The sequence below is a fragment of the Oryctolagus cuniculus genome, chromosome 15 (assembly GCF_051225735.1).
Source record: "Oryctolagus cuniculus isolate XC-2025 breed Fujian yellow rabbit chromosome 15, ASM5122573v1, whole genome shotgun sequence".
Classification (NCBI taxonomy): domain Eukaryota; kingdom Metazoa; phylum Chordata; class Mammalia; order Lagomorpha; family Leporidae; genus Oryctolagus; species Oryctolagus cuniculus.
In genome coordinates this window covers 10,827,084-10,850,133 of record NC_142881.1, presented here as the reverse complement: position 1 = coordinate 10,850,133, position 23,050 = coordinate 10,827,084, and the positions used below count along the sequence as shown (strand labels likewise).

Below are 23,050 nucleotides of genomic sequence, written 5' to 3'. Positions count from 1 at the left end.
GAAACCAACCGAGATGAGAGGTTCTGTTTGATAACAGCAGACCGTTATGTGAGGAGTGAAGAAGATGCACCCTCACTCACCAGTCTGTGTGGGCGGTTTGCAGTCCTCTGACGGCCAAAATAGGACAGCTGTCAGAAAGGGTGAGTTGCTCCGAGCCTGCATGCCACCCCATCCTGCTCTCAGACGCTGGGTGCCTGGTTCTCTGACCGCCACAGTCAGACCCAGGCTCAAACCGTCAGCAGCCTCCTGTCAGGTGCTCGGGCCTGGACCGAGGCTCACGCCATCGGCTCCCTTGGTCTTGGACTGAGTGACGCCCTGCTGTCCTGGTCATCGGCTGGCAGAGGGCAGATCATGGGGCTTCTTGGCTTCCTTAAGCACACGAGCAGTTCCTACAGTCTATGTGTATCCATATTTACCCTGTTGATTCTGTTCTCTTGGAGAACCCTAATACAGAAGGAAACAAAACTGGATGAAAGTCTTTATTCTACAGTTGTTTATCCCCCTTTAAGTGAGTCACTTTTTTGTATAAAACAGGCACTTGAATCTTTTCCAGGAGTATTGTTTTAGCTTGCCCTACTGGTCATACTTTTCAAGAGAATCACTTCCTAATCCATTTTTTTATCTTGCTAGGGAAGTCAGGTTTCCGTATCTTTCTTTTCCTGGAGGAACTGGGGTTACCAAAAGTAATATATTTAAAAAGCTTAAATTGGGCCAATTTCTTTTCTTTGTGGGTAATACAATTAAGACAGCAGTAATAGCCTACTTAGGTGCTTCTAAAAAATTTAATTATAGGGGCCAGTGTTGTGGCATAGTGGTTAAAAGCTGCCACCTGCGATGCCTGAATCCCATATAGGTGCTGGCTTGAGTCCCAGCTGTGCCACTTCGCATGCAGCTCCCTGCTGATTTGCCTGGGAAAGCAGCAGAGGATGGCCCAAGTTTTCGGGCCCCTGCACTTATGTAGGAGACCTGCAAGAAGCTCCTGGCTTTGGTCTGGCCCTGTTCTGGCTGTTGTGGCCATCTGGGGAGTGACCCACTGGATGGAAGATTCTCTCGCTGTCTTTCCTTCTCTTTCTGTAACTCTGCCTTTCAAATAAATAAATCTTTTAAAAATTATTAAAAAATTGTGCCTGATGGATACTGGGATTGTTAAACAGCAGTGATACTATACTTTTACATTTGTCTTTTTTTAAAAAATTCATATCAGCATGGAGGTTTTGTGATTTTTTTTTTTTATTTGACAGTTATAGACAGAGCCAGATGGCCTCTACAGCCGGTGCTGCACCAATCTGAAGCCAGGAGCCAGGTGTTTCTTCCTGGTCTCCCATGCAGGTGCAGGGCCCAAGGACTTGGGCCACTTTTTATTGCTTTCCTGGGCCATAGTAGAGAGCTGGATCAGAAGTGGAGCAGCCAGGTCTCGAGCCGATATCCATATGGGATGCCGGCACTTCAGGCCAGGGCATTAACCCGCGGCACCACAGCACCTGCTCCCATTTGTCTTGTTTTAAAAATTGGAAACAGAGGTAGGCTTTTAGCTTCGTGATTAAGATGGTGGTTAAAAACTTGCGTCCTGCTTCACGGTATTTGGGTTTGATTCCTGACCCTAGCTCCTGATTCCAGTTCTCTGCTAATGAAGACCAAAGGAGGCCATGGTGATAGCTCAAATAATTGGGGTCCTCCCACCTGTGTGGGAGGCCTGGCCCGCTCCTGGCTCTGGTCCTGACCTAGCCAAGACATTTGGGGAGAGAGTCAGAGGATGGGAGCTTTTGCTGTCTGTTTCTTTCTCTCTCCATCTCTCTGCCTCTCAAAAAGTAAAACAATTCAAAAACGTATTGGGATGATTTAGCCCTGTAACTCAGCAGGCTTCTTCCTGCTGGACTTCTCAGGCATTCGTGTGGTGGTGGTGTGAGTTTTGTTTCTCCTAAGGCAAAGCAGTGACAAGAACAGAGAGAACTATTATTGACCATGAGCTGTTTTTCTTTTCCTACTGTTTTCTAGAGTGAAAAATTTGACCTGGAAGTGGCTCAGTGTTCAATTCATACTTTTCATTTTCTTTCCATTATGATAATTTAGATTAATCCTTTCAACACAACCCAAGACAATACATCTTTTCACTAGTGTTGGTGTATTTCCAGAATTAATAGGAAATTATGTATGTAGAAGGTTATTCTCAGTAGCTCAGTTTTTAAATGAGTAAAATTGGAAGTGACCTGAAATGCTACTAATTAGAAAAGGCTAAATAAATTTTGCTACTTCCATACAATGAATTATTATGTAGGTATTTAAATGTGTATTTTCATCTACGTGAAAGGCAGAGAGAGAGTGAGCGTGCTCTTCTGTTTGCTTGTTCACTCCCCAAATGCCTGCAAACAGCCAGGGATGAACCAGGCTGAACCAGGAGCCAGGTACTCTGGTCTCGCTTAGGGTGGCAGGGGCCCAGGCACTTGAGCTATCATCCGCTGCCTCCCAGGATGCATTGTCAGGAAGCTGGTTGGAAGCAGCACAGCCAGGACTTGAACTAGCACTCTGATAAGGGATGCAGGTGTCCCAAGTGGTGGCTTAGCCTGCAATGCCACAACACCTGCTTCTGTGAAACTATTTTTTAAAAAGTGAAACAACTCTCTACTGTGGTGGAAAGATCTTTCAGATAGATTTTTAGGAAAAAAAGTCTAAGGTGTAGAACAGTGTAATAGCTTTTATGTGCAAAATGAGGAATTTATCCATAGTAATTGTATTTGTACATGTAGAAAGAAACTCCGTAATCATTAGTTTCTTGTGAATCTTTCCAGTTTCATTCTGCATTTACAAAAAGTAGTTATTATGCATAAACTCTCACTGTCTGCATATTAAAGCTACCACACTGTACTTTTATTTTTCTGCCAAAGGTACATCTCTGCCTGCCTATCTCTCTCTCTCTCTCCCTCCCTCCCTCCCTCCCTCTCCCTCCCTCCCTGATTTAATTATTTGAAAGGCAGAGTTACAGAGAGAAAGAGATTTAGATGTTCCATCTGTGGGTTCACTCCCCAAATGGCTGCAACTGCTGCTTTCTCAGGCACATTAGCGGGGAGCCGGATCGGAAGTGGAACAGCTGGGACTTGAACCAGCTCTCTCATGGGATGCCGGTGTCATAGGTGGAGGCTTAACCTGCTCTGCCACAACACTGACCCCTCCTAAAAATATTTGAGTGATCTTAGCATCATACTTTAGAGAGGGTCTTCATTCACTTTTATAGACATCTATATGATATTTCATTGTATAGAAGTAATTTACTTTTTTCAATTCATAGAGTTTTTGGTCACTTCCAATTTTACTGTTATAATTTATACTACCAGGAGTAACCTCGTGCCTGCGTAAGGTCCCTAGTGTATCTGTGTCGTTAGGACGACGGCCAGAGCTGGGTTGCTCTGCCAGATGAAGTACTGTGGTGTTGACTGCCATATGTGGTCATTGCTTCCTCTACTGCCAATCCAGGTTCCCACTGACTGCGCTTCCTCACAGCCACACAAAGCGCACGATAACTTTTTGGTGTGTTTTCTGTGTGATAGAAGACTTGTGGCATCCTAATGTGGTTTCACTGTGCATTTCACTACTCATCTTTCCACGTCCCTACAGCTGTTTGGTGTTTCATTATCTCTGAACTGTTTTCCTATCTCTTGAGTTTTCTGCTGGGTGGTTTATTTTTTTTCTTTTTAAGTTTTAATAATTCTTTATAAAATAGGGAGGTTGAAGTCTGTAGCTACATTTTTTTTTATTGTTTGCCTTTGACTTTGAGATGTGTTTTGCCATGTTGATTTTTTAAAATTTTAATACAATCAATTTTTTCAATATTTTCTTTTGTACTTTCTTTTTAACTAGTGTGTGAGACTGCAAACCCTAAGGGAGGAAGCTACAGCTTAAACATGAGGCATCGGGGGCCAGCGCCTTGGCTCAATTGGCTAATCCTCCGCCTGTGGCGCCGGCATCCCATATGGGCGCTGGGTTCTAGTCCTGGCTGCCCCTCTTCCAGTCCAGCTGTGGCCCGGGAGGGCAGTGGAGGATAGCCCAGGTGATTGGGCACCTGCACCCGCATGGGAGACCAGGAGGAAGCACCTGGCTCCTGGCTTCAGATTGGCGCAACGCTTGCCGTAACAGTCATTTGGGGGGTGAACCAACAGAAGGAAGACCTTTCTCTCTGTCTCTCACTGTCTAACTCTAACTGTCAAATAAGTTAAAAATAAATAAATAAATAAATAAATGAGGCATCAAACCAGTGCAGTTTGTGGAACTGATTAGAAGTCAGCTGTAAAGTCATTTTCATCCAAGGTCTGTAGTCCTCACGCTAATAGCTGCTGATTTTTTTTTTTTTTTTTTTTGAAGATCTATTTATCTGAAAGGTAGAGTTGGTGAGGGTAGGGAAGATACCTTCCATCCCGTGTTTACTTCCCAAATGGCTGCTGGGTCAGGCTGAAGCCAGGGGTTTCTCTGGGTCTCCCACATCGGGGCAGGGCCATCTTCTGCTGCTTTTCAGACGTGTTAGCAGAGATAGATCAGAAGTTGAGTAGCTGGGACTGGAACTGGTGCCCGTATGGGATGCCATTGTTGTGGGCAGCAGCTTAATCCACTGCGCCACAATGCTAGCCTCTGAATTATTTCAAAACAGATGCCAGATACCATATTTATCCATATATATTTCAGAAGATACTAAACATGTAGCTTAGCATAATTACAATTCCATTCTTTTAAAAATTATTTGATATAAAAAATTCACTTAGTTTCTCAAAAGTGCTACAGAAATCCTTTTCACAAATAATTCTACTGCATACATTTCTTAAATAAAAAAAAAAAAAAAAGATTTGCTTGAAAGGCAGAGGTAGAGAGGGAGATCTTTCATCCGCTGGTTTACTCCCTGAATGACGGCAACAGCTGGGATTGGGCCAAGCTGAATCCAGGAGCCTGAAACTCCATCCAGCTTTCCCTGTCTCTTGGGCAGGTGCTGAAGCACTTGGGCCATCCTCCGCTGCCTTCCCAGGTGCACTGGTGAGGAGCTGGATCGGAAGTAGAGCAGCTGGGACTTGAACCAGTGCCCGTATGGGATCCTTGCATCACAGGTAGCGGCTTAACTTGCTGCGCCACAACGCCAGCCTATGATGTGCTTTTCTAGGACAGGGGCAGGTGGGATAAAACATGTCGTGGGTAGAATGTTGGTACAAACTGGCAGGAGCACTTGTTTTCTCCACCAGTCGGTGCAGGGCGCCAGCTGCTGGTGTTTCTTCTTGACACAGGAGGTTATGATTCTCTTACCCCTTTGCCAGTCTGCTTGACAAAAAGCGATCTTCCTGTTTTAGTTTGTTGATTTATTTGATCACTACTGAGTCTAATCATATTTTTATGTAGTGTCCATTCTCTTTCCATTAGATACAGATTCTTTTTTTTTAACCATTGGGATGTTATCTGTTCTTTTGATTGTTCAGCTCTTTATATTTTATAGATACTAACCTTTAGCATGACATGTGTGTTGCAGAAAATTTCCCATTTGTCATTAGCTTTTCATTTTGTTGGTAGTGTCACTACCATCCAGACAGCTTTTATTACCACGTAGTCAAGTGTGTTCATGTAATGACTCTTCTGGGTCATGTGTGCTTCCAAAGTCATCCTCTTCCTCCAAGGTTATACCAAGAGTCGCCTGTATTTACCTTTTTTTTTTTTTTTAAATATTTGTTAGGTGGAGAGAGAAAATGCGAGAGAGCACACTAGCTCCCTTCTCCCCTGGTTCACTCTCGGTTGATGCAGATAACAACCATGGCTGGGCTGGGGACCAGAGCTGGGAGCTAAAAACTAATTCAGGTCTCCTGCATAGGTGGCAGGAACCCAGTTACCTGAGCCACCATTGCTGCCTTCCGGGGCAGCATTAGCAGGAAGCTGGGGTCAGGAGCCAGAGCAATGTCAAATCCCAGCGTTCCAGCAGGGGACGTGGGCATCTTAACCTCTAGGCTGGATGCCTGCCCTATGTTTCTTCTAATACTCTATTTTGTTTATATTTCTAGCAATTAGTATATTTATAATTAATTTCTAGATATGGTTTGCAGTAAGAATTTAGCTTCGTTCCCTTGTAGAAAGCCAATCATTTCAACACTGTTTGATACGTCCCTTTCCCCTCTTGGTCATCATGTTATGGACCCATGTTTGCAAGAGTCTGCGTCCGCTTTTCTGATCTAGTCCAGTGATGCCTGATGCCTTTTGTAACCAGCATCACACTGTTTCTTTATCATGGTTTTACTGTACCTTTTGCTATCTGGGAAGGCAAGTTCTTTCTCAATTTCTTTTTGAGATTTTTACTGGATATTCGTACATTTAGTTTTTCAACTGATGTTTTAAAATAGATTTAATTTTAGAAGTTTGACTAGAATTTTGATGAAGATTACATTAAATGCCTAGGTTAATTTGAGACATACTAGTAATCTTGAAATACTGAGCCTGTCCACTCAGACACCTGATACTTTTCATTTATTTCATTTTTGTATGTCGCAAGCCAAAGTTCATATACTTTTCATGTAAGTATCGGATGGTGCTAGTTGGAGTTATTCCCAGAAGCTTTATCATCCTCGTTGCTAATGCTGGGAGACCTTTTTCTAGTGCGCATGGAGTGCTTGTGCAGCTCTTTTCTGCATGTTTGTACTTACACATGGCCGTGCCAATGGGCTCTGCTGGTTCTGTTATTGGTTTAAGGTTTTTTCCCAATGGATTTCATTGCTGTGCAGTATGTGTACTTGATCTTTCACCTTTTGGGGTTGCACCTGGAGCCTGCGCTTTTTCCACAAGGCCGAGGTTTAGCAAAGGAAGCACCTTGCACATCACAGGAGCTGACTGTCCATTTCCTCCTGTTTTCAGTCTCACTTTGATCAAAAAGAAGAAAACCAAACTAGGAGTAAAATTGATAATGAAATAGATATTTATTAGTTATAATCTAATCTTCCTTAATTTCTTCTTCAAAAAATAATATAATAATCATTGATAATTTCTCTCCTGATATCCTTAGACAAAAAAGAAAATATTGGTGGAGTCAAAAACCTTTAATGGGGCCGGCGCTGTGGTGTAGTGGGTTAATGCCCTAGCCTGAAAGTGGCAGCATCCCATACAGGTGCCGGTTGTAGTCCCGGCTGCTCCTCTTTTGATCCAGCTCTCTGCTATGGCCTGGGAAAGCAGTAGAAGATGGCTCAAGTCCTTGAGCCTCCACACCCATGTGGGAGACCCAGAAGAAGTTCCTTGCTCCTAGCTTTGGATTGACGCAGCTCCAGCCGTTGTGGCCATCTGGGGAGTGAACCAGCAGATGGAAGACTCTGTCTCTACCTCTCTCTGTAATTCTTTCAAATAAATAAAGTAAATCTTTAAAAAAAAAAAAAAAACTATGCTAGAGTCAAAAACCTTTTTATCATTTATTTTTGTAGGAACTGGGCTATCATAGCCTTCTATCTTGGGTTTTTAACCCAAAGTCTGTTCCACCCCTCTCCCAGATTTGCATTTTTTCTTAAATGAGGGATACAGAATCATTGGAAAAAAAATGTTGACCATCTTAGAAACCGTGAGTCCTCTGTTGATAACTGTTGAGCCTGGGATGCCTGGTTCCAGTCTCTGCTACCTCACTTCCGGTCCATCTTCCTGCTGATGCACACCCTGGGAGGCGGCAGGTGCTGACTCAAGTGCCTGGGTCCCCACTGCCCATGTGGGAGACTTGGAAGGACTTCTGGCTCCTAACTTTGTGCTGGCCTTTCCCTGTCTGTCGTGGGCAGTAGGGGAGTATACTAGCAAATGGAAGATCTCTGTCCATCTATCTCTGACTTTCAAATAGAGTAACAAATTTAAAATATGTACTATATTATTATAACTATAATGTATATTAATACCCATTTATTTACTCGGTACATCCAAGAAAAATCCCTTATTGGTTCACAGAATACATGCCATCTTTTTTTTTTTTTTTTAAGATTTATTTGCTGACTTGAAAGGCAGAGTTACAGAGAGTCAGAGAGAGAAGTCTTCTATCCATTCGTTCACTCCCCAAATGGCCGCAATGGCTGGAGTTGGGCTGATCCAAAGCCAGGAGCTTCTTCCAGATCTCCCATGCGGATGCAGGGGCCATCTTCTATTGCTTTCCCAGGCTATAACAGAGAGTTGGATTGGAAGTGGAGCAGCAGGGACTTGAACCAGCACCCATATGGGATGCCTGCACTGCAGTTGGCGATTTGCCCACTACACCACGACACTGACTCCATGCCATTCTCGTTTACATCTGCGTAGTACTCATCATGGTTGATTCATCCACTCTCCCCTGTGTAGGCTTGTAGGTTGTTTGGAGGACTGTGTCATGTGTTCTAAACAGCTGCAATTAGTAGGCTTGAATGTGTGTACTTTATTGTTGAGGTGTGGGATTGCTGGTGTCAGAGGTGAGTGCATAGATCATGCCGTTAGGTTTTGTAAGTTTCCCTCCAGGACCGTTGTGCATGTGTGTGTGGCATTCCCACCAGCACTGTGGTGTGGGAGTTCCTGTTCCCCAGCTTCCTTCCCAAGAATTTCTTGTGGAACTTTTTTTTTTTAAGATAACTTCCAGTGATTTTTTAAAATTTTTATCTTTTTATTACTTTTTAAAGACTGGGGGGGGGGGGCTGGTGCTGTGGCACAGTGTGTAAAGCCACCACATACAGTGGCTTTACATATGAGCACTGGTTTGAGTTGTGGCTACTCTACTTCCAATCCAGCTCTCTGCTGTGGCCTTGGAAAGCAGTAGAAGATGGCCCAAGTCCTTGGGCCCCTGCACCTACGTGGGAGACCCGGAAGAAGCTCTTGGCTTCTGGCTTTGGATCAGTGCAGCTCCAGCCATTGCAGCCAATTGGGGAGTGAACCAGTGCATGGAAGACCTCTCTCTCTCTCTGCCTCTGCGTCTCCTTCTCTCTCTGTGTAACTCCAACTTTCAAATAAATAAATCTTTTTTAAAAAAAATGATTATTTGGGAGGTAGAGTTACAGACAGAGGGAGAAACAGAAAGGTCTTCCACCCACTGGTTCACTCCCCAAATGGCCGCAATGGTCTGAGCTGGGCTGATCTGAAGCCAGGAGCTTCTTCCCGGTCTCCCACATAGGTGCAGAGGCCTGATCACTTGGGCCATCTTCTGCTTTCCCAGGCCATAGCAGAGAACTGGACTAGAAGAGGAGCAGCCGGGATACGAGCCAGTCCTCAAACGGGATGCCGGCACTGTAGGCAGAGGCTTAGCCCACTACACGACAGTGCCAGCTTTGTGGTGGGTGAAAATCATTTTAAGATTTATTTATTTGAAAGGTAGAACAACAAAGAGAAGGAGAGACAAACATTCTACCTGCTGGTTTACTCCCCAGGGCTGTGTCAGGCCGAATCCAGGAGCTTCTTCTGGGTCTCCCACGTGTCTGCAAGGGCCCAGGGACTTGGGCCATCTTCCACTACTTCCCCAGGTGCATTAGCAGGAAGCTGGATCAGAAGTGGAGCAGCAGGGACTTGACTGGCACCATATGGGATGCTGGCACTGCAGGCCAGGGCTTAACCTGCTGTGTCACGGTGCCAGCCCTGAGGATCATTTCAATTTAAGTTTCAGATGTTGTAAGGTTGAACATCTTTCGCACGTCCAGGACCATTTTCATAAACTTTAAGAGCTCTGTCGATGCACACATCTTGTTAAGATTCAGCTTCAGCCTGCCAGGATGGCATCACTTTATAAATACCAGACATCACCCTGATCTTTCTCTTTCAGATCTTCCCTGGTGGCTCATTCTAATTCGACAGAAAGCATTGGTGGGCAAACTCCCAGGGGAACATGAGGTCTGCAAAGTCACCAAGATTGCTGTGTTGTCACTGTCTGAAATGGAACCTCAGGATCTTGAGCTTGAGGTAAGGTGAAATCAAAGGAAACTATGGAAGCCTGATGTAATAGAGGAGTCAGTTCAGCAGGCAAGAAACATACATTTTGGGGCTGGATAATATCTTTAAAACAATTTAGAACTCTTATTTAAAAATCTGTGAAATCCAGGGTATAAGAGACATAGAAGCAGAGCTGTTCTCATTGAATTGGCATGGGGTGGGGGGGAGACCCTTGGGACCCTGCCTACCTGACCCCTGCTTTGAAGACACATTTACTTCCAGGGAGCCCCAGTGCTCTGCACAGTATACTCTGAGAACTCCTGATCTCGGGAAAAGGGAAGTCAAGAAGGACAGATTTAACCTTTACATCTTCTTTATCTGTATTCCTCTTAAAGTTTATTTAAAAAAAAATCATTTAATTTATTTGAAAGGCACAGTTAGAGAGATGGGGAGAGATTGATCTTCCACCAGCTGGTTCACTTCCCAAATGGCTGCAATGGCCAGAGCTGGGCCCATCCAAAGCCAGGGCTTCTTCTGGTCTCTGGCAGGTGGATTTGACCTTGTCCATCCCACAGATCATCTGTTAGCATAGACGTGCTCTGAGCCCTGAGGACATTGAAATGTCACACCTCATCCAGAGAAGGTTGTTAGACTTTTAAGGGGGATTTTCCAGTGTCTTTGTGGCCACCAATCTGTAAGATTTCTGAAACTGGTAACCCACAATTGTGTAAACAGAAAAAAACTTTAGAAAATCACATTGGGGCCAGCGCCGTGGCTCACTTGGTTAATCCTCCACCTGCGGTGCCGGCATCCCATATGAGCACCGGGTTCTAGTCCTGATTGCTCCTCTTCCAATCCAGCTCTCTGCTGTGGCCCAGGAGGACAGTAGAAGATGGCCCAAGTCCTTGGGCCCCTGCACCCGCATGGGAGACCAGGAGGAAGCACCTGGCTCCTGGCTTTGGATCGGCACAGCGCCGGCCGTTGCGGCCATTTGGGGGAGGGGGGGTGAACCAACGGAAGGAAGATCTTTCTCTCTCTCTCTCTCTCTCACTGCTATAACTCTACCTGTCAAATAAAAAGGAAAAAAAAAAAAAAAGAAAAAATCACATTAACACAGAAATGTGAATGTTGTGAAGACTTTAAAAATTTCCTTATTCCTTAGACTTTTTTTTTCCATCGTTTAAGGGAACGAGATCAAAATGACAGTGAAATCTCCCCATGTGACATGGTTGGGTATTTTATAGCTGTGGGGCTGTGTGAGCTACAGCCTTGACCGGGGCACCAAAGACTATTGTATGTGTTGAGAGCTGAATACATGCCAGGACTGTCCGTGGTTAGAGGTGTCCCTAAACATAGAGGAAGGATTTCCAGAGTCTTGCTGAGTGAGTTGTTTGGTAACCCTTTCTTGGAAGAGCTGATTTGAGCAATTTGCATTGTGCCTTTTCCCTCTTGCCGCACTTTACGACCTTGAACAACAGGAAGGAAAAGAACAGCTGTGCTGAAAATCGTGAATTTCTTGCTAATCTTGTAACACGTTAATTTAAATATTTTATATTTTTATTTCAGTTTCTAGGTAGCTCCACTTAGAAGCTTAATATTTTTTAATTATTATTCTGATTAAATAGTAAATTATAAAAAAAGGAAAACAATCCTACCACTCAGGAATAATCATTCTCGACGTTTTAGTAATTTTAACAGTTATTTTCACTCTCCCCAAGCCCTTGGGAGGACCAGAATTATTTCCAAGTCATCTTTTGTATTTGCATTTTTACATCTTCCCTACTTAAAATGTTTTAAATAAACGTACATATCTAGGCACATAAAAAGACTTGGTCAGTGAAACTAGCTCTTCTGTCTCAGTGTCGCCCTGATTTCCATGTGTGTGTATCACTCCGAGTGATCCCCTGCTTTCTTCTTCCCAGCAGCACCCTCAGGCTTGCGAGTGTGCTCGCTGTTCCCAGATTTGTAAAGGCCTGGTTCCTGTAACTGGAGCAGAAGCAATTTTATTTTAGAGTCGGGTATTAATAGAATTCCTGGTTTTCTCCCTCAGTTGGCCTTTTACCTCGAGTATATACCTCACTTGTTTGTCGGATATTTATTTTCATTATATTTGAAAGGTGGAGAGGCAGACAGCCTCCATCTTCTGGTCTACTCCCCTAGGCCCACAGCAGCCAGGGCTGGGTTAAGAGAACATCACTCCATCGGGTCTCCCACACGGATGCCAGGGACCCAAGCTGGCCCATTACTGCTGCCTCCCAAGAGTGCAAAGCCCGAGCTGGAACCCAGGTACTCCAGTGTGGAATGCAGGTGTCTGACGCAGCATCTTAACCACTGCACCAATGGCTGTTCCTTGCCAGATTTTCAATTTACATATAGTTCTCCCATAGACAGTACATAATTTGGGGCCAGCATTGTAGCGTAGCAGATTAAGCTGCTGCCTGTAACACTGACATCCCGTATAGGCACTGGTTTGAGTCCCAGCTGTTCCACTTCTGATCTAGCTCACTGCTAATGTTCCTGGGAGAGCAGCGAAAGATGGCCCAAAGGCTTGGGCCCCTGCACCTACATGACAGACCTAGATGAAGCTCCTGGCTTCTGCCTGGCCCAGTCCCAGCCACTGTGGCCATTTGAGGAATGAACCAGCAGACGGAAGCTCTCTTTCTCTGTCTCTCGCTCTCCCTCTGTAACTCTGCCTTTCAAATAAGTAAATCTTAAAAAAAAAAAAAAAAAAAAAAAGCGATTCGGTGATTTCTGTGTATTTAGTCACGTGCCCGTCACCACAAGCATTTTTAGAGCGTTTTCACCACTCAGGAAAGCCCTGTACTCATTGACCTCTGACCCCCAGCTCCTTCAGCGCTAGGCAACTACGCATCTCATTTCAGTCTCCATAAATTTGTCTGTTTTACACATCTTGTATAAATGGAACTATACACTGAATGACCTTTTTTTAAAGATTTTATTTATTTTGAGAGGTAGAGTTACAGATAGAGGGAGAGACAGACAGAAAGGGCTTCCATCCATTGGTTTACTCCCCAGATGGCCATAATGACCAGAGCTGTGCTGATCTAAAATCAGGAGCCAGGAGCTTCTTCTGGATCTCCCATGCGGGTGCAGGGGCCCAAGCACTTGGCCCATCCTCCGCTGCTTTCCTAGGTGCATTAGCGGGGAGCTGGATTGGAAATGGAGCAGCTGGGACTCAAACCAGTGCCCATATGGGATGTCAGCACTATAGGTAGAGGCTTAACCTACTACACCACAACACTAGCCTTGCTATGTGACATTTTATGAGTGACCTCTTTTACTTAGAATAGTATTTTCAGGGCCAGTTTGAGTCCCAGCTGCTCCACTTCCAATCCAGCTCCCTGCTAATGCACCTGGGAAAGCAGGGGAAGATGGCCCAAGTGCTTGGGTCCCTGCACCCGCATGGGAGACCCAGAAAAAAGCTCCTGACTTTGGCCTGGCCCAATCTGAGCTATTTTGGCCATTTGGGGAATGAACCAGCGGATAGATGACTGACTGACTGACTCTCTCCCTCCTCCTCTCCCTCTCCCCCTCTCTCCCTCCCTCTCCCTCTCCCCTCCCCTCCCTCTCTCTCCCCCTTCCTCCCTCCCTCTCCCCCTTCCTCCCTCTCCCCTCCCTTTTTCTCCTCCCCCCATGCCATAACTTGGTTTTTCAAATAAGTAAAAGTAAATCTTTAAAAAAATAAAAGTATTTTCAAGGCTTGTGCTTGTTATAGCATGTTAGTACTTTGTTCCTTATTATTGCCATATAGTATGCCACTGTGTGGGTATACTAGATGTGTTTATTCATCTCAGTTGATGGATATTTGAATTGTCTCCACTTCTTAGCTGTCACAAATGGTGCTCCTCTGAAAAATTTTACATACAAGGAATCTTTATTTTTTTCCTGGATGTGTACCTAGGAGTTGGACTGTTGGTTCATATGGTGACTCCTTTTAATCTTTGAGAAATTGCAGACTTTTCCAAAACAGTATAGTGTTTTAAAAAAGTGATCTGTACAAGGGTATGAAGAATCTGCATGGTTCAAATAAATGATGACATAAACGTTCGTTCTTTCTTTTTTAAAGATTGATTTATTATATATATATAGAGAGAGATCTATCTTCCATCTGCTGGCTTATTCCCCAAATGGCTGCAATGGCTGAGGCTGATCCAGGCTAACGCCAGAAGCCAGGAACTCCATCCCAGTCTCCTACATGGGTGGTAGGGACCCAAGTACTTGGACCATCTCTGCTGCCTTTCAGGGCTCATTAGCAGGGGGCTAGGTCAGAAGCAGAGTAGCCGGGACTCAGACTGGTGCTCTGATATGGACCCCTGTGTGGCAGGCATAAGCTTCACCCGCCACACCACAACACTCATCCTAGATGTTCTTTCTTTTGAAAAATACACCCTTTAAAGTTTTATAGGCTTTTGCTCCTTGTCTGTGTATCTTGCTTGCTGTATTTCACTGCCTAAATAGATAACAGCATCATTTTCCAAATTCAGTTTCCTAGCAGACATCTGTTTACAGTTACATCGCCGGTCAGATGTTGATACCAACTTTTAAGGTAAAATTTACTTTCTTAAGCAGCAGCAACATCAGCTCCTTTTGTTGCTGTGAAATGTGAGGTGCGAGCGTAATGGGAAAACCAGGGGGTGTTTGTTTTCTCTGTGAGATGGAGAGCAGCCGAGCTGTGATAAGAGCCTCACCACAAGCTATACAGAACTGGCTGGGCCCCTGGAAAGGTGATGCTGGAAAGATGATGCTGCCGTCAGTGCTACATGTCATAGCCCAACAGCTCGGGGAAAAGGGGGAAATAGCATCTTAAAACTGGAAGGAGCTCAAGAAAAAAAATTTCTCTGCCCCTGTGTTTTGGCAGGATAATTGTAAGCTTTCTGAAAGGCTGTGGTCTGTACTTCATTTTCTAAAGGCCACTGCATTGAAGATTCAGAAACATTCATCAGAAATGTGTGTTCATAGTAGCTTTATAGTTCTAGTTAGAAAACTCAGTTTTAAGAAACAGGCCGGCACTGTGGCTCAATAGGCTAATCCTCCACCTAGCGGAGCCAGCACACCGGGTTCTAGTCCTGGTCGGGGCGCCGGATTCTGTCCCGGTTGCCCCCCTTCCAGGCCAGCTCTCTGCTATGGCCTGGGAGTGCAGTGGAGGATGACCCAAAGTCCTTGGGCCCTGCACCCTATGGGAGACCAGGAGAAGCACCTGGCTCCTGGCTTCGGATCAGCGTGGTGCGCCGGCCGCGGCGGCCATTGGAGGGTGAACCAAAGGCAAAAAGGAAGACCTTTCTCTCTGTCTCTCTCACTGTCCGCTCTGCCTGTCAAAACAAACAAACAAACAAAAAACTCAGTTTTAAGAAACAGAGAAAGACTCTAGTTTACGGTGGTTCAGTGAGTTTGTGCTTTGTTAAGAAGACCTGCAATCCTGATCTGAAACTTTGGAGCTGTATTTGTGTCAAGATTCAGGTTTTTAGGGGTTTTCAAAATGTTATTCCATGTTGGGCCAGTTTTTCCATGTTGTGGCACAAAGGGTTAAGCCACCACCTGCGACGCCAATGCAGGCATCCCATATCAATGCCAGTTGGGGTCCTGACTGTTCAACTTTTTTTTTTTATGGTTAAGAATTTTATTATCAAAATTATTACATCTCTTGTGAAAGTTGAAATATTACAGCAAGGTGTAAACACTCCACTTGAGAAAGAAGTGATACTTCTTCCCTTCCAAGAGTTCCCCCCACCCGCCATGTTCAGCTTCTGATCCAGCTTCTTGCTAATGCTCCTGGGAAGGCAGCTGAAGATGATCCAAGTGCTTGGGCCCCTGCCACCCAGGTGGTGAACCTGGATGGAGTTCTGGGCTTCTGGCTTTGGCCTGGACCAGCCCTGGCTGTTGCAGCTATTTAGAGAGTAACCTAGCAGAGAGAGAAGGGGGGGGGTCCTCTCGATAGATTCTGTGTGTGTGTGTGTGTGTGTGTGTGTTTCACATCAATCAATCCTGTAAGGGAAAAAAAGGTTATTCTGCATATTTCTGCACCCCCAGTAAGCATTACCCTACAATAGAATGTGTTAATATTTCTTTAAGGATAATATGGATGTTCATATTAAGGGAAATAAGTGCTGTCTATTGATATCCTCATGTCAGTTTTGCCATTAGATGAGTTATTAACAGGCTTAAGCATTCAGTTTCAGAATCTTTTGAATCTAAGAGTTGTAGATAAGGAAGTTAAGGGGTGATGGGCCTGTATCAACTCTGTCCTAAGGCCAGGATGAGGGTAGATAAAATAAGCAAAAACAGAGGAAGAACAACAACACTGCTGGGTCCAATCTTCCTGGACGTCAGTGGAACAACAGGTCTAACTGCTGGGTCTCCAGAGCCGGCAGCAGCAGGTGGAAACTGCCCCTGCATGGTAAAGGGGAGACGGAGCCTGGACCTGGAACCCTGCCCAGTGCACGAGGCCAGGCGCTCGGGTAGAACCGAGGCTGTTAGAGCTCCTGCACAGACCGCTGTCTGCTCTGCAGCGCTTTGCCATTGCTGCGATACGCTGGGCGCTGCCACTGAGATATGCCGGCCTGCACGAAAGATGAAAGGCCTGAATGCGGGCAATAGCTGAGGGCACGGAGTGACTGGTGTTGATGGGCGAGACCTTAGGAAGGGGGGTAATGGAAGATGACTCCAAGGTTGGTTTGCTTACTGGTTTGTTTTTAAAGATTCATTTTTTGAAAGAGTTACAGAGAGAGAAGGAGAGACAGAGAGACATCTTCCATCTAGTGGTTCACTCTCCAGATGCAGCAATGGCCGGGGCTGGACCAGGTGGAAGCCAAGAGCTCCCATTGGTTCTCCCACATGGGTGGCAGGATCCCAGACACTTGGGCCATCTTCTGCTGCTTTTCCCAGACCATTAGCAGGGAGCTGGATGGGAAATGGAGCAGCCGAGACAGAAACTGGCCCCCATATGGGATGCTGGTGTTGCCTCTGGGGTTTTATCTGCTGTACTACAGCACCAGCCCCAACTCCAGTTTTCCTTAAGTGACCCAGTGGGTGGTGCAGTCATTAACTGAACACGTGCCAGAGAAGGTGTATGACTTGGGAAAGAGATGTTGAGCTTGAGGGACCCATGTATCTCCGTGTGGGGGTGCGGTGTCTACCAGGACCTTGAGCTCAGGTTGAGGGAACAGGATTAACAAGCAAAAGAGTCGGTGAAATGAAGGAAGAGGGTGACATTTTCTAGGTAGAGCATGAAGAATGGGAAGAGAGCTAAAGACAGAATGTTGGGAACCAGCGTCTTTAGAGACAGAAACACCGACAGAGCCCGAAGGAGCAGCCAGAGTGGGGAGAACCGAGAGGGACTGGTGTGGGGGAGCCACAGCGAGAGGCAACGCGGCATCATCGGTGCCACGTTCACGGAGCCAGGGGCCTTGGGGTTTGTGTTTTCCCAGAGCTGAGGAGGTCCTTGGTTCCCCCTGCGTGAACAGCTTCATTGGCAGCTCACTCTTTGACCCAAATTGCCAGTCCCCCACTTCTCCTCTAACTCTCTGCTAACTCAGAGTAGATTCCAGGCCTGCGGACAGATTAAAAAGTGATTCTGGCATCTGTGCGCATGTTCACAGGTGTGAGGAAAGGGGCTGGGATGGAGGAGAGAGGGCGCTAGGCCAGGTCCCGGTGCTAGAGGGACAAAGCCGGAAGCTAGCCTGGACGAGAACACGGGTTCCTGTTCTCTGAGAGGGAGGAGAGTGTGCGTGCGGAGGCGTGTGTGTTAGCTCTGTCTTCGGAGCAGTCTTTGGTGTGGTTGAGGGGAGACTGTGTGGGCTTGAAGCCTTGTAAGGAATAAGCATGTCTGACAAATGCTTAATGCCCTGTTTTGAATATTAAAATTGTAATGGTCTATAACTAGGTGTCAGGTATGTTTTCAGGTTTTTGAAAGAAAGTGTTATTCATATGACTAGATAATTATGTTCTGTATAAAAATTGCTAACCAACAGTTGCTTAGTGCCACAAGCAAGGCAGCAGCAGGCGCCTCTGTGAAGTTGCAGCTCTGCTGCGCCAAGGAAGGAGGGTGCGTGTGGGAAACCATCTTCCTGTGCCGTCACAAAACTCCTGAGGCCGTCTGCTGTATAAAGACAGGAGGCCCGCTGTGCTCATAGTTCTGGTGGCTGGAGGGGCCACGCAGCACACGCCAGCCCCGGCAGCATCCCAGTGTGGTGGAGTACTAGAAAGGGGACCGGCTGCATGGTGAAGGGGCCGGGCATGTGTTGTGGCAGCCCCTCGCTCTAGAGTACCCACTTTGTCTCCTGGGAGGGTGGTGCACCAGTAGCCTGATAACCTCCCACTGGGCCCCACCTGTTCGTGGTGGCGCCACCTCAGCACCACCGTCTGCGGGCCAAGCTTTCAGCTCATGAACCTGTCGGGACAAACCTTACCTGCAGAGCCCAGAAGACTGTGCAGTGTGTTCACGGCAGAAGGGAATGGCGGTGTTCGCGGACGCCTTCTGTGCCCCTGTGTGAATCTGGGGCTCCACTTGTCTTTGTGGCATCAGAGCTCATTCAGTCATTTCACAGGCATTTGTGGAGGCCCCCATGCCAGGCGTTGCTGAGGCACTGGAGATAAGGGATTCCAGAAAACCAGGCTCCCATCTGGCGGTCGTGTCAGGGCGGCAGAGCACGTGATGGCCCTGAACTCAGTGGGGATCCTGGGACTGGAAAGTGAAGAAGGAAGCCCCGTGTATCTGAGTTCACGGGCACGTGTTGTGGTGCAGCAGGTTAGGATGCTGCTTGGGATGCCTGTATCTCATACCAGAATGCTGGTTCGAGTCCTGGCTGCTCTACTTCTGATCCGGCTTCATGCTAATGCAACCTGGGAGGCAGCAGATGAGGCTCCAGTGCTTGGACCCCTGGCATTCATGTAGGAGACCCAGGGGAGCTCCAGCCTCCTGGCTTTGGCCTGACCCAGCCTTGGCCGTGGCAGGCATTTGGGGAGTGAACCAGGGGATGGACAATCTATTCTGTTTTGTCACTCTGCCTTTGGAGTAGATGGAAACAAATAAACAGACTTCCCCCCCAAAAATAAAGGAAGTTTATTGGATGGCTTCCATGTGGGATTCCATTCCCAGGTGGTCTGATCAGGGCTTGTTCCATGGATTTCTCCCGGAAGAGGAAAGGTTTTGGCTTTCCCAGGCCATAGGGAGCTGAGTGACAGCAGTCCTTGGCTGTGCCTTAGGAGTAGCCTCTCAGGGGCCTTGGTGGGCCAACCCACCTTATCAGAAAGGCCAGTGGCAGCTTTTAAGCTCTATGGCTACAGAGCGGCTGACAGGCAGTCGCCTTCCTTCTGAGGGCAAGACTCAAGATGGTGTCCCTGTGTTTGCTGTCACACAACCCCTGACATTGTGGAAGAGGGAGACAGTGAATATGTGCATTAATGATGTAGTATTCTGGAAAGAAGTAAGTGCTAATGAGGACGACACTGAGCACAGTACCGGTGGTGGGGGCAGTGCCCAGGAGGGAATTGTGGGAAGGTGTCTGGGGAGACAACACCTGGGCCGAAGCCCTGCGTGGAAGCCGACCTGTCGAGGGGCAGCAGGGAAGCCAAGGCGGGAGCAGCAGTGGGAGATGCAGATTGTGGAGGGAAGCTGGGGTCTGGCCGTGGACGTGGTCTGTCCGAGACGCATCCATGTGGAAACGTTGGGCTTTGTAAGCCTGGAGTTCTGCCAGGGGCTGGGCGGGGAACAAGTGCAGGATCTGTGTGGGGCCTGCCTTTGGATGGTATTTGAAGCTGCGAGGCTGGATGAAGGCGCTGAAGGTGTGAGTGCAGATAGAGAAAGGGAGTCAGTAGCCGTAGTGCATAAACGGTAGGGTTCACACTCATACTTGAACATTTTACAAGCAGCTATTAGTAATAACAAATCCTTTTTCTCTCTAATTCTTTAGCTCTGTAAGAAGCATCATTTTGGGATTAACAAGCCAGAGAAGATTATACCATCTCCTGATGACTCTAAGTTTCTACTGAAGACCTTAACGCATATTAAATCCAATGTGTCTGCTCCTAATAAAAAGAAAGTAAGAGTTTAATTGATATGGGCTTCAAATTCATCTTTGATTAGTTTTAAATTGAAGGGTAATTTTCCTGCTAGTAAGTCTGTTTTGCAGCCATTTATTGAATTGAAGCAGTGTCTCCTATGCCCTTGGGATTATTAGCACTAATAGCTTTATGCTAGATAACACTGTGTGTTATCCACCTAATACCTTGCATTTGGTTCCTGCAGTGATAAGCTGATTTCTTACAGGTGAAGGAAAGTAAAGAGAAGGAGAAGTTGGAGAGGAGACTACTTGAGGAGCTGTTGAAGATGTTCATGGACTCAGAGTCCTTTTACTACAGCCTCACCTACGACCTGACTAACTCGGTGCAGAGGCAGAGTGCCGGGAAGGCGGCTGGCCGTGCCCTCTGGCAGAAGGTACCCTCACAGCTCAGAGCAGGGCTTGCCCTTTACAACATCCGGTGGTCCATTTTGGCTTTTCTAGGAAAGCCAAAGTCACATTTTTCTGAACTGTTTTTTCTCTACTTTTTCTAGGTTGATGACCGATTTTTTTGGAATAAATATATGATACGAGATCTTACTGAGATTGGTGTGAGTAGTTGTTCTTATTTATATTACCTTATTTTTAAGATTTATTTGTATGAAAGGCAGAATTACAGAGAAAAAGAGAGGGAGAGACAGAGATGTTCCATCTGCTGGTTCACTCCCCAAGTGGCCTCAGTGGCTGGGACTGGGCCAGGATGAAGCCAGGAGCCAGGAGCTTCTTCTGTGTCTCCCACATGGTGCAGGGGCCCAAGGGCTTGGGCCTTCTGCTGCTTCTTTCCCAGGTGCATTAGCAGGGGAGCTGGATTGAAAGTGGAGTAGGGACCGGCGCCGCGGCTCACTAGGCTAATCCTCCGCCTGCGGCGCCGGCACACCGGGCTCTAGTCCCGGTTGGGGTGCCAGATTCTGTCCCAGTTGCCCCTCTCCCAGGCCAGCTCTCTGCTGTGGCCCGGGAATGCAGTGGAGGATGGTCCAGGTCCTTGGGCCCTGCACCCGCATAGGAGACCAGGAGAAGCACCTGGCTCCTGCCTTCGGATCAGCGCGGTGCACCGGCCACAGCGACCATTGGAGGGTGAACCAACAGAAAAGGAAGACTTTTCTCTCTGTCTCTCTCTCTCACTGTCTACTCTGCCTGTCAAAAAAAAAAAAAAAAAAATCTTAAAACAACAACAACAAACACAGAGTAACCAGGACTCTAACTGACACCTATATGGGATACTGACACTACAAGTGGCAGTTTAACCCAGTGTGCTAACAATGAGTAGTAGTAGTTGTTTTTGTGTTTTTAAGATTTATTTATTTATTTGAACTGCAGAGTTACAGAGAGGCAGAGGCAGAGAGAGGTCTTCCATCTGCTGGTTCACTCCCTAAATGGCTGCAACAGCCAGAGCTGGGCTGATCTGAAGCCAGGAGCTTCTTCCAGGTCTCTCATGCAGGGAACAGGGGACCAAGCACTTGGGCCATATTCTGCTTACCCAGGCCATAGCAGGGAGCTGGATTGGAAGTGGAGCAGTCGGGACTCGAACCGGTGCCCATATGGGATGCCGGCACTGCAGGCGGCAGCTTTACCTGCTGTGTCACAGTGCCAGCCCCAAGTAGTTGTTTTTTAAAATAACCTAATCTACTGAGACTGTTGTAATTTCTAAAATGTTGTAAGTTGGTTATAGTTGTTAAGTATTTTTTTAATTTATTAAAATAAATTGCAAAATCTCACCATAATATTTTCCCCCACAAAAGGGAGTCATTTAACTAGGAAAAACAGACATTTATGTGACGGGGCATGATTTCGTCGCCTGGCTGCAGGCCTGTCTTTTTAGCAGGTTCCCATAGGATAGTAGTGATGTAAGGCTGTGGAACTGACGGCTGTGGCATTTCTGAGTAAGAGGTGTTTTGCTTCTACCTCCTGGAAACGTGGACGCCCAGCTTTCCTGGACTGATGCGGCCGTCACCTGGCCTTCCTTGCCTCCGTTTCCTCCCCTGCTGTCGGAGCAGGCGCAGTGCTAGGCGGTGTGGCACTGCCAGTCGTGATGAGGTGGTGGTGCCCGGTTTCCTCGGGCTCAGTGCGTGCTGTCTTCCAGTGCCCTGCCGTGCGTGTTGGGGGAGCGTGCTGTCTTCCAGTGCCCTGCCATGTGTGTTGGGGGAGCACGCTGTCTTCCAGTGCCCTGCCGTGTGTGTTGGGGCCTGCCGTGTGTGTTGGGGGAGCGCGCTGTCTTCCAGTGCCCTGCCGTGTGTGTTGGGGAAGCTCGGTTGTCCACAGGCAGCACGTGCGTTCCATCAGTGAGCATTTGTCGAAGGCCTGCCCCATGCCACTTAACTGTTGTGGATGCTGGACACGGCAGGCAAGATGTGTCACTCCCCCTCTTCATGGAGGAACGACACTGAACCCTGCCTAGGCTTCATATCCGAGTCACGGCACCATTATGTCGCTCCCCATCTTCGTGGAGGAACGACACAGGACCCTGCGCTGTTCTTTCGTCTGCTCGGCCCTCCCCGGGTTTGCTGCTGGTTCTTCCCGGGTTGGCTACTGACCCTTCCATCTCCGTGGAAGGGTGGTTCCCCCTGGCCACTTTCCCCACTTCCGCAGGGGAGCAACACACCGCCGGCCGGCTCTCTCGGGGGCTGCACAGGTGTTCCTCTTAGATGTTCCCCTTAGATGTTCCTGGTGCATGTTGTCTCTCTCCTCCTTTATAGTCCTCCTCCGCCAATCCCAACTCGGCTGCCCACACGCCGAGTACACTGCTCTCCTCCAATCAGGAGCAGGATCAGCTCCTGGAGGTCATCACTCAAGTTGGCAAGAGGCAGCTGCGTAGAAGCTGTTTTCTCCTCTCCCAGTGCCATATTGTGGGAGAGCAGATGCATAGAATAAGTCTTAATTCCAGTAACTTAGTCTAGTCCGGGTTGCTCCCCACAGATCCCCCTTTCTTTTTATTTTTTGGCGTTGATACGCGCCTGTCTTCGGTGTCCCGCGGCACACACTCTGCTGTGCTTGCTGGAGTTGCCCACAGGTGCTTACAAGTCCTATCAATCAGGCAAACCGAATCCGGGTCCTCTCTTCGCCATGTTGTGAGGAGGTTTTTAGGCGCTGATGCGTGCCTGTGTTCGGTGCCCTGCAAC

General features: G+C 47.1%; 1 protein-coding gene across 5 annotated transcripts in view; it reads left to right on the top strand.

The window, feature by feature from the left end:
• INPP5F (inositol polyphosphate-5-phosphatase F) overlaps positions 1-23,050 on the top strand; it is a 112,747-nt gene that overhangs the window by 52,543 nt on the left and 37,154 nt on the right. For all 5 annotated transcript variants that reach the window (XM_051823686.3, XM_089314232.1, XM_089314233.1 and 2 more), the window contains 4 exons: positions 9,752-9,888; positions 19,788-19,916; positions 20,144-20,311; positions 20,429-20,485. In XM_051823686.3, coding sequence (XP_051679646.3) covers positions 9,752-9,888; positions 19,788-19,916; positions 20,144-20,311; positions 20,429-20,485 — 491 coding nt within the window. The remainder of the gene's footprint in view (positions 1-9,751; positions 9,889-19,787; positions 19,917-20,143; positions 20,312-20,428; positions 20,486-23,050) is intronic.